This window comes from Maniola jurtina, chromosome 19 (assembly GCF_905333055.1).
Source record: "Maniola jurtina chromosome 19, ilManJurt1.1, whole genome shotgun sequence".
NCBI lineage: Eukaryota > Metazoa > Arthropoda > Insecta > Lepidoptera > Nymphalidae > Maniola > Maniola jurtina.
Window position 1 is genome coordinate 2,499,503 of NC_060047.1, and position 12,378 is coordinate 2,511,880.

General features: G+C 37.3%; 2 protein-coding genes across 2 annotated transcripts in view; one reads left to right on the forward strand and one right to left on the reverse strand.

Annotated features, from left to right (window-relative positions):
- The window catches only part of LOC123875014 (synaptogenesis protein syg-2-like), a 234,867-nt gene that overhangs the window by 124,472 nt on the left and 98,017 nt on the right, over positions 1-12,378 (reverse strand). The window lies entirely within an intron of this gene.
- Positions 3,752-5,244, forward strand: LOC123875065. Its single transcript, XM_045920721.1, has one exon. The coding sequence runs from the start codon at positions 3,948-3,950 to the stop codon at positions 4,704-4,706; it is 759 nt and encodes a 252-aa protein (XP_045776677.1). The 5' UTR covers positions 3,752-3,947; the 3' UTR covers positions 4,707-5,244.

A 12,378-nucleotide genomic window follows, 5' to 3' on the forward strand; every position in this document is an offset into this window, starting at 1 on the left:
TTTAATAAAGATACCTCGGTAATAGAAGTTAGTATCGGCGTACATAAGCCTTAACTCAGAACAGGTGGAACAGGTAGATGTAAAATTACGTAAGACTCAATTCCGTTTAATGCGTCCCGAAACTGCCTCTCAGGGGATAACGAGTTGGGTACAGAACTTTGCAAGCCGTATGTGGTTTACTCGATCGGGCAACTCAAAAGGGAGGCAGGTAAATATAATTCAACGGAGGTATAGACATCACCAGTGAAGTTAGCTCATCAAAAAAGTTTCTACCAACTTTGATTATGTTTGCAGACTTTGTTTTTTTTTTGTTTCAGGTCTAGTTAACACTAATCCATTTGCTTGATCGGGAAACTTTGTATCTAAGAACTTATTTAGCTCGATAAGAATCACCTATCCAAGTATATCAAGGCCAAGGAACCTAGGAAAAAAGAAAGAAAATTGTTCTTTTTAACCCCCGACCCTAAAAGAGGGGTGTTATAAGTTTGACGTGTGTCTGTGTATCTGTGTATCTGTCTGTAGCTCCTAAACTAATAAACCGATTTTCATTTAGTTTTTTTTTTTTGTTTGGAAGGTGGCTCGATCGAGAATGTTCTTAGCTACGAGTATAATCCAAGAAATCGGTTCATCCGTTTGAAAGTTATCAGCTCTTTTCTAGTTACTGTAACCTTCACTTGTCGGGGGTGTTATAAATTTTTGATTTACATTTGTTGTTTTATTCAGATACATAAGTTAGCTCTTGACTGTAATCTCACCTGGTGGTAAGTAATGATGCAGTCTAAGATAGAAGTAGGCTAACTTGGAAGAGTGTGTCAATTTTTATTAAACCCATGTCCCATATACCCATTTAGTTTCTACACGACATCGTTCCGGAATTCTAAATCGCTTTGCGGCGCGGCACCGGTAGGGTGGTAACTACCCACGACCGAAGCCTACCATCAGACCAGACCAAAAATTATAAAATTCCAAACCCCTGCCAGGAATTGAACCCGGGACTGCCCGCAAATAAGACCACAGCGCTCACCGCTGGACCAGGGAAGTCGGCAAAAAAAAAAAAAAAACAATTTAAAAAAAATGTTAAAAAAAAAACATTTTATTCTAAAGCAGTGTTTTTGCTTTTTACATACCAGCTTGTTCACTTTTCAAAATTCTGAAAGAGTAAGTCCTAAGAGATTTTATATTCAAGAGTCGAGAATTTCTTGAAATGCTAAACCTCTCTTGACATCAAAGGAAAGTGTTTCGGGAAAATATTTTATTATTACATTATAGTATCTTACAATAATTCTGAATACCTCGTAATGTTGGACGAGCTGTAAAACTCAGAATCTTACCTGTAAAAGAAAGAACATAAAACTTTAAGTGGGTTTCATAATATGAATTTTATATGAATACAATCAATAAAGGAATAAGTAATCTATGGAAAATAAACTACGTATATTCCAGATACCTATTCACCAATTTCGCATATTACTTATGCAAAAGTACTCAAAAGAAAGCCTCATCCTCATTTTCTCATCTTCTTACCTCATCCCTAGAGATAAACCCAGGATCCTAATCACTATGAAATGGCTCTACGCCATCTTTTAACTCATGCTTGTGGGTGTCAAAAGACATGTAAATCCTGCGCCAATATCTAATACAGGTTGTAACCAAAACACTATCAAAAACTTTGCGTTATCATTGTACTACCTAAACATAATCCAATGCCAATAACCATTGGCCTTATCTTATAGCTTTAGTGATTTAGTATTTTTCAAACCCGCATTGTGTAGCGTGCAAAACTCAGGTCAAAGCCCCACCTAGGACCAGCATTGACCCCGAGTGGCCTACTTGCGCAACGTTCGTTGACCTCTCGCGTCAGTCAGATGTTTTATTTGTAATATATTGTGAACTTTAAAAATACAGGACTTTTTTATTTATTTTTTCGCGTTTTTATTCTGTGGCATCTTATCAGTAACCTATCACCTGTCTTTGTTTTTGCCAGCGTTGTGGTAAAATTCTGTATATATGTAGCCTGTGTAGTTACGCTTATGTGTCAAGCACGCAAGCTTACAAACTTGGCTTCACTTTTTAAAATATGAATGTATGAACTTTGTCTGTCTGGAGTTTTATAATTCTTTGTCTAACTTAATCGCAGAAAAAACTACCTATACTTATCTCATATAATCAATGACAAATTTCGCATACACATTATGCAAAAGTGCTCAAGAGAAAGTCTCTAAGGGGCAGCATCCTCATCTCCTCACCTCATCCCTCGAGAGGATAGACCCAGGTTCCTAATCACCGTGAAATGGCGCTACGCTCGTTTGTCACGGGGCCTTAGAGATTTTTTCTTAAAAAGATATTTACATGATCCCTATAACGTTGAGGTAAAAAGTAAAGTTATGTAACTTCAATTTTTAGCTCCATTAAGTTTTTTGACGCTTACGAAATTCCATTATGAATCCATCCTTAATATTATAAATCCTGAAATGTGTTACATCATGACGCCTCAATCTATACTAATAATAAATAAAATTGGAGTGTCTGTCTGTAATTTCGAAATAACTGCCGCATATTACGGGACTTGTGTTCTTCTACCTATGTTCACCGAAATCTCCGAGGTTTCTGAACCGATTTGCGTCATTTCTTTTTTAATCGATAGAGGAACTTTGCGACATTGTTTCATAAAAAATTTGGAGTCCAACTCCTCAATCCTGATGTTGCAGGGGATCTGACCAATCCACGCGGGCGAAGCTGCGGGCATCAGCTAGTTATTATTAAACTTCAATTATTAACCATAGACATAGATAGGACCCACCTGATCTTTTGCTTGCTATTTTCAAAACACCGATACACGTTGGGTTCCCAAGGTCTAAAATGGAAGACTTCCCACAAGGGAGCCCTTGGATTCAGCCTGCGTAAGACCGTGGCGTGGGGAAGTCCCTAGAGACCTATGTCTATGTCCAGCATTGGACGTTTCTCTTATTTTCGGGCTATGTGTATTCTTCAAATATCACTTGCTTTAACAGCCAAGGAAAACATTGCTCAGATAAAAAATCTAAATATTTTTATTCAATTAAACTTTTACAAGTGCTTTTGAATCGTCAAAATCTACCACTGGTTCGAAATGCCGTTCCTACCGAGAAGAACCAGCAAGAAACTCGGCGGTTGCTCTTTTCAAGTGTTTCAATTGTGAGGAAACCTGCATACCTGAGAGTTCTCCATTATGTTTTCAAAGGTGTGAAGTCTCCCAATCCACGTTTGGCCAGCGTGGTAGACAATAGCCAAACCCTTCTTATTCTGAGCCAAGCCGTTCTCATGAGACCCGTGCTCGGTACTGAGCCGGTGATGGGTTGATCATGAACTGTTAGAGCAACTCGGTCCCAAGCTTTCAAAAGCATTGAAAATCATCAGATCTGATTAGAGCGTTAATCATCCAGCTGTGGCTAAATGGTAGCGAATACAAAACATAGCTGATTAGAGCTGCATGATGATCCGCAATATTGTCCACGCACGCTGTAGCGGCTGGCAAATAGCTCGCTTAATTATTGGAAAACGCGATATCTGATTATGTTAGACCCACACGTAGTAGGTAAGTATATATTTAACAAAATAATTTGTTAAACCTTTTAGAATTTTATGGTAATACATATGCTTTCATTTTTTAAATCTTGTGAGAAGTCTTTGATTTTTAACCGACTTCGAAAAAAAGGAGGACTGAGGTTCTTAATTCGTCGGACCGGAATCTTTTTTCTGTGGGTAGGCATCAAAACCGCACACACGTGTTTTTCGACTCTTATAGTGTTTTATTTATTTAAATTATAAATAGTGTATTTTAAAACATGTTTTAAGTGTTATCATACCTTGCTAGCAGTGTTCCATTCATCAAATCCATAACTTGCAGCATAATAATCCAAATAACTTCATCACATCACTATAAGCACGATCACTACAAGAGTTACCTAATGGAGGCCATTCAGCAGTCAGTACAGGCTTTGACAGAGCACTTTAACACACAGATGGCTGAGTTTCAAAAAAATTTGCAAGGTGCCATTCCAGCTGCGAGCCCCACCTCAAATATTGCAGCTCAATTCAATGCTTTCCGGACATTCGTGTTGTCAGCTCTCGCAGGTCTACAGCAACAAGTGGAAGTCCTATCCAAGCAAACAGATCAACTTGAGATGCGGAGCAGGAAAAAGATGCTATTAGTACATGGCATCCCCGAAAGCGATGACAGCAATCTGGCGGCCACGGTAAGCACATCTCTGTCTAATCATCTCAAGCTGTCGGCCTTCCAGGAAGAGTGCCTCAGTCGTTGCCAACGGATCGGTCAGACTAAAAGTGACAAGCCCCGGGCCATACTCCTTAAATTCCATGACTTGTCAATGAGGAACCAGGTGTGGTTTGCAAAGACTTCACTCAAGAATACTGGCATAACATTGTCGGAATTTCTGACAAAAGACAGACACGACGCTTTCATGGCAGCGAGGCAGAAGTTTGGGATTTCGAAATGCTGGACGAGAGATGGTCTTATTATTATTGCTGGTCAGGCCAACAAGCGTTACCGCGTCACAACCATTAAGGAAGTAAATTCCATAAGCCAGGCACGCGATATTAAAGAAGCCACGCCTTCAGCGGCCGCTCCTACTGCCAAGACGACTCCCAATGTGAATAAACCTTCCTCTGATGCATTTTCGAAGCCCAAAAGGAACGTCAGGAAGTAAGCAAATAGCAACTAATCAGGGACACTTTATTCATTCGGACGCTGCTTTCTTGTGCGTTCTTGTATTGCATCACTTCTCGCTGACATACCTACCTACACAGTTCGATATACAGTTAAGTACCTTGGTACCTACACTTTAATGTTTAATCCATTCACTCACTGTTACAATACTTGTTTACAAACAAAGAGTATATAAACACTTAACACTAGCACTACGTTACAAAGTTGCTATAATATGCGTGCGGTAGGTAGGTAGGTAGCGTGTGACAAACTTGTGTCAAAGTCAAAATAGTGCTAAATGACATTGACAGAAGACGACAGTGACATGCATGCTTCATGATGTGAACTCGACGGACTTTTCGAGGTGTCGTATTGTCTATGTGAGCCTTGGATCTTATTTAATAGGCATGGATAAGGTAGCACTGGAGCTGACAAGTCGATGTTTGTCGAGTCTAGTGGTTTTGATTCGTTCATGTTTGTATCGTTTGTATTGATCATAGACCTACGATTTTTCGCTATGGTATTGATAGTGTTCAAGAATGGAATATTTAAATATTACTTATTACTATACGTTATTAAATAAAGCCCAACACTATAACAATAACATCATTGTATAATTAGATATTCCGTTCTGCTAGTATTTATACTGGTATACTATAGTAGAAACTTATCTAATGAGCTAGTACTGTAGTGTGAATAGACAATTAACGATTTATCACTGTAAATACTTAGTCTTAATAGTCATTATTGTCTGCTTAGTTTAGTTTAATTTAAGTTAGTACGTATTTGAAGTGCCTTCTTTTGTGCCTTAATTATTGGTCTTGTTTTGTATAATGTATGAATAAATACGCTGTAAAACGATCCCTCCTATGATGCCAGCGGGTAAATGTATTTAAGAAGACTCGTTAATTTGGTATTATTATTGTAATATACATAAATACTTTATTATTATTATCTTTATTTGTATTTTTTTATTTTAAGTAAGTTTATATTTTTTTTTTTTTTTTTTTTTTTTTATATATATTATATTAATATTATATTATTATGGCTACTAACGATATGGAGCACAGTGGATCTGAGGACGAATTTTTCTCCGCCTCTGATAAATCGGAAGCATCCGACGACAGTTTCCACAGCATTTCAACATCTCTTCATTCCCAACTTCTTACATCGCTGTCACCCTTTCCTAAAAACTTCAATGTTGTACATATTAATGCCCAAAGTATTCCATCTCATTTTCCTGATCTTTTAGCTTCTTTTGAAAATAATAATTACATCCATGCTATTTTAGTGTCTGAAACCTTCCTCAAACCATGTTTGCCTTCTATCTCCTACTCTATTCCTGGTTTCCACTTGATTCGAAACGACCGCACGGGAAAAGGTGGGGGTGGTGTGGCCATTTATCTTCGTAGCCATATTCCCTTTACTGTTTTGGACAAGTCACCCAGTTTGTACTCAGAATCTGCTGAACACATTTTCATTGAAGTATTATTTGGTCAACTGAAACTACTCCTTGGTGTTTACTACAGCCCTTCTCTACATATTAACTATTTTCATTCGTTTGAAACTCTTCTTGAACAATATGTACCGACAGTTGACCATACAATTATTTTAGGTGACTTTAATACGTGTCTCCTCAAAGATGATGCGCGTGCGAAACGCTTGACTAATATTGTTAATAGTTCCAACCTACAATTGCTTCCATCCTTGGCCACGCATTTCTTTCCAAATTGCGCTCCCTCTCAGCTGGATTTGATTATGGTCTCCTCTAGAGAACATGTAAGCTCACATGGTCAATTTTCAGCAGAAGCCTTTTCCTATCATGATCTCGTATATGTATCATATAAAATACGTCCTCCGAAAGCCAAGCCAACCGTTGTCATGCGACGGAGCTTCAAGAATTTTAATAATGATAGGTTCCTACAGGATCTCAACGACATAGATTGGGATACCATTTTTGATGCTGCTACAGTGGATGAAAAGCTCAATTTATTTAATTCTTTGTTAATTGAAATCTTTGATGTGCATGCACCACTGCGCCCAATCAAGTTGAAACATTTACCGGCTCCGTGGCTAACTAAAGAAATAAAAATTATTATGTCTAAACGTAACAAAGCAAAAGCTAAATATAAACTACAACCAACTGAAGAGCATCTCGATAAATACAAAAAACTACGGAACCGATGCAGTAAACTTTGCCGAGATGCTCAACGTGACTATATTCATAAGTCTATTGATAACAGTAACCCTTTTAAAACCTGGAAATTCCTAAATTCACTTGGGATTGGCAAGCAACATTGTCAGACCGTAAAGAATGTAAACTTGGATGACTTGAATAGACATTTTACCGCAATTACGCCAATGGATAGCCATATAAAAAATGATACTTTAAACCGTATTACTGCATCACCTACTCCTGACTCTCCCCCATTTATATTTAACTCAATTACTCCTGATGACGTCAAAAAACACATCTTGGCAATCAAATCTGATGCTGTTGGCAGTGATGGTATAAGCCGGAAAATGATAATGCTTGTGCTGGAAAAAGTGACCCCGATTATTTGTCATATTCTTAATTACTCGTTATCGACCAGTACTTTTCCCAGCGCGTGGCGTGCAGCGTATGTTATTCCTGTTCCCAAAACAACTAATCCCTCATCTTTCTCTCACTATCGACCAATTTCTATTCTTCCGTTCCTTTCTAAAGTAGCTGAACGTATAGTTTCCTCTCAACTTCGCCTTTACCTATCCTATAATAACCTACTTAATCCTCACCAGTCAGGTTTTCGGCCAGGACACAGCACTGTCACTGCGCTCACTAAGATCTGTGATGACATTCGTTACGGTCTTGACAACAAACTTGTGACAATTATTGTTCTTCTTGATTTTAGTAATGCCTTTAACACGGTTGATTTTGATATAATGCTAGCCACGCTTAAGTCTATTAATATATCGCAAGACGTTGTGAACTGGTTTCACTCTTATTTATGGCATCGTCAGCAACGTATCCGTATTGATAATAAGTTTTCCTCCGTCTCCTGTCTCCGTGCTGGTGTGCCTCAAGGAGGTGTCCTTTCGCCACTTCTTTTTGCTATATTTATTAATTCTATCTCCCATTCCCTCTCCTCGTCTTACCATCTTTACGCCGATGACCTACAAATTTACTTATCCGTACCTGCGGATGAAGTGATGATGGGTATTTGTAAAATTAATTCAGACTTATGTAAAATTAGTACTTGGAGTGAGTCGCACGGGCTAACTATAAACGCTAGTAAGTCACAGGCTGCTATCATCGGTAACCCTAAGCTAACCTGTAAAATCGATCCCAATTCAGTAGGTTCGATTGTGCTGAATAACTCGACATTGCCTTTCAGTCATACTGTCAAGAATCTCGGCTTGTTTATTGACTCGTCATTCTCCTGGATTCCGCATATCAATTATGTAAGCAGACGCCTTTTCGCTGCTGTCGGCTCCCTTAAAAGATGGAAGAATCTCCTCCCAATCAAAACAAAAATATCCTTGGCTGAATCTCTGCTCTTACCCATTCTTGATTATGCCGATAGCAGCTATACGGATTTGAACGAGGAGTTACTAAACAAGCTGGAACGGTTGCAAAATCTTTGCATTCGATTTGTCTTTGGCTTGAGAAAATTTGACCATGTCAGCGAATACCGTTCTCGTCTCAAGTGGTTGCCAATTAGACGGCGACGAAATTTCCACGTCCTCATTCTACTCTTTTCTATTCTCTATGAGCCTCACACTCCTCCCTACCTTAAAGATCGCTTCACTTTCCTCGGTGCTGCTGATCGCCACATGAAGTTGCGCTCTTGCTCGGATAACAAGCTCCAAACCCCAAGAAATTACACAAAATTCTACGGGAGGTCCTTTACGGTACATGCAGTACAACTATGGAATGACCTCCCCAAGAATATTCGAAGTTCGAAATCCCTGCCCATTTTTAAAAATCGTTTGAAAGAATTCTACTTATCTATGCCATAATAGTTTAAATATTGTTTTTATTTATTATATTATTATTTTTTATATTATATGTATCCCTTTTATATTATATGCAAGTAACTATATTGTCATATATAGCATATACATATATATTTATATATTATACATATATATATATATTTACTTTTTTATGTTTATTAGTATATATATAAATCTTTGTAAAAAAATCCTTGCGACTTGGTACTATCCAACCTCCTTCCTAGAACTTCTCCTTTCAGCAAAGGTTGCCTGGTAGAGATTGCTCCAAGCAATAAGGCCGCCTTTGCACACAATTGTTTTTTTTTTCTGTTTTCTTCTTACTGTGTTGTTATCCTTATATGTGTTTTTGTGTGCAATAAAGAGTTTCTATCTATCTATCTATCTATCTATTTCTATCTATCTATCTATCTATCTATCTATCTATCTATCTATCTATCTATCTTTTTTTTGCTATAAAAAGTAGCCTACGTCCGCCTGCGGGAGTAATCGGTTAAGTGGATAGACTGTGAAAAGACAGCAGACAGACAGACATATACACTTTGGCAATTATAAAATTAGTACGATTAGTATGGATAATTAAGTATGCTAGCCACATCTTGGGTGTAACCTAACCACCTCTGTGTAAGATTTCATTAAAGTAAGTTTTTTTTTAATTTTAATGCAAGTTAGCCCTTTATTGCTTTCTCACCTGGTGGTAAGTGATGATGCACTTACTTACTACTTACTAATACCTAATACTTAAGTAATACTTGAGACGTAAAAGATGCAGGTCCATGGTCCCACCGCTTTCACCCACTGGTGAGTCTACGGTATACCAAGATGACCTATTATTTAAAAAAGACATTATTAAAAACTCAAACATATTAGGTTTAATTCAAGTACATAGGCCTCAGTTTTTTTTTTCATAAAAATATATGCCGCAAATTGGGAAGCTTAGTTCGAACAAAGCCAAATGCCACCAAATTAACTAAAGAATTCTACACAATTCCGAACAAAAATATACGTACAATCCATCGTTTCACAATTTCACCCATTTCTATTTTCATGCCCACATTGAATTTTAATGCAATCCTATTTGCCGTGTTGCAGTTGCAGCTTTGTTGCTTTTTGTTGCCTTCTTTGTTGCATTTTTAGTTGCGCAAGTTGCATTTTACTCTTTCTAATACTTTTGAATTTTATTCGGATTATATTCGGTGCGCGTTCTCAACTGCAATGCCTCGCTATTCATAAATATGTAGAGTTAGATTTTATTTGAGCTGTATTTGAAAATCTGTATTAGGTTAGTTTAAAAATTATGTAGGTATACGAAATATTAAATTTTCACATTTTAAATAAGTAAATAAATAAAAAATCTTTATATTATTATCAGACAATAAAGGTATTATAAATTATATATTATAGTTATTAAGTTTATATGTTAAATCGCTACCAAACCATTTAATAAAAATAAAAAAATAAAAATACATATTTGGATCCAGGCATCACTTTATATCGCAACTTTTTCGCGGCTGTATCGCTGCTGTATCGCTCACTGCAAAAAGTCGCGGTTAAAACTAGACCTCTAAGGTACAAGTGTAAATTAAAAATGTATAACACCCCCGACAAGTGAAGGTTACAGTATAGTTACTGTAACCTTCACTTGAAAAAAGCTGATAACTTTCAAACGGCTGAACCAATTTTCTTGGATGATAGCTAAGAACACTCTCGATCAAGCCACCTTTCAAACAAAAAAAACTAAATTAAAATCGATTCATTCGTTTAGGCGCTACGATGCCACAGGCAGATACACAGATACACACGTCAAACTTATAACACCCCTCTTTTTGCGTCGGGGGTTAAAAACAGAATTCATAATATTTCCAAGTGACAGAGGTTCACTCAAAAACATGTAATGCTAGACGTACCGTAAAATTGTTTATGAGGGCAAAATGGGCTTATACCCTCATGTCTCGTACTACATTACCGAGAGTTATTAAGGTATTATGATCTCCGATGCGTACGGTACATTTCTTGTTAGAGCAAGAACAGATTAAAGACTTTTTGTTCAAGGACTATTAGAGGGATAATATGTTAACGACGAGACATCGATATCGTGAGACGTCTATTTTCACAGGCAGAACCTAGCTATCCATACTAATATAATAAATGCGAAAGTGTGTCTGTCTGTCTGTCTGTCTGTCTACTAGCCTTTCAAAGCCCAGCAGTTTAACCGATTTTAATTTATATCTATGTTGGCTGAACCTACCTTTTTGTCTCTGTTTTGTTTTGAAGGAACTTCAGCAAGTCACTGCTTGAACTTGACTTGACTACGACAAGATTTCATGACCGCAAATCAGTTGTGATCTGGTCTATACAACGTATCGTAGGATGTACCCACGTTACGTATCGTTATAGTTATCTCAGCAAATAAATTATCGTGTTATGTAGGTACTCGTTATTTTAAACGGTAAATGTTTGGGATTTTTGTTTAAATACGTTTATGTGTGCTAATATAAATAAAACCTGGCACGGTAAATTTTAACGGTGATATCCCACAAAAAAACTATCCTGCATAAATAAGAGTAAGTATGATTACATCCCATTTTTTGTTTGATTAAAGGACAGAACAGACGAGTGAACATGCAACTAAAACAGAAGACAATATAATGCGTCGAATGGACGTAAAATCAGACATCGCTTCTCACTAACTAAAGGTGCCTATTATCGGATAAAATTCGATCTCAGACAAAAACTAGTCAGACCAAACAACTTTTTGTTGCACGACACGTCGCTAGCACGATCTCTCGACCGCCCCGAAACAGAATGCTTGTTTGGTTGAAAAATATTATCTCACCCCGAGGAGAGTTTGGGGAAGTTTTATTAACGACAGTTTGCAGTAGATTAGGTTTTTGAACGCTTCTTTCTTGTTTGTTCCACTTCGGAGTGCTTACAGCGTGTCCGTAATGGGCATTTTGTGATTCAAGATGTGCACCTTATAATAAGGTTTGTTGTTCTTTATTTCTTCACTAGCTTATGGCCGCGTCTTTTTTTATAAAAAGAATATCAGCCATTTGAATCATGACTAACATTCCCCTTTCCCCTCCAACTAAGCGTAAAGCTTGTGCTAGGAGTAGATACGACAATAGTGCAACGGGTGAGATTTTGTTCGCGTGGAAAGGTTTTTTACATCAAAAAAGTAATCCAAAGCAGTATTTTAAGTAAATATTCAGGTATTTAAGTTTTACTTGTATTTTTTCTCTATATGATGCTGTGTTTCATCCTGTGTACTGTGTGCTCTATAGAGCCAAATAAAAGGATATTTATTTATTTATTATTTAATCCATGGAAAGTCTTTGTTTTCTTGAGTTCCCGAGGGATTCCTAAAGACCCATCCACTTAACAGATTTGTATGAAATTTGGTACTGAAGTAGCCTGTAATCGAAATAGGTAACTTTTTATCCCGGAAAATCAAACAGTTACCATGGAATCTATAAAAATCTAAATCCACGCGGACGAAGTCGCGGGCATCCTCTAGTAGTTAATAATCCTACAATGTTATACAAAGATTCCCTGTATAATCTAGACAAGGAATAAGGACGGATTTTTTGGAATTCCCACGAGATCGAAGCCACGGGCTATCGCAATTATTATTAGCGCGCTATTAACATAAAAACTGACTATACAATAAGCATAACCTC

Coding starts and splice junctions, on each gene's coding strand:
- LOC123875065 (XM_045920721.1), top strand. CDS start 3,948: ATGGAGGCCATTCAGCAGTCAGTACAGGCTTTGACAGAGCACTTTAAC.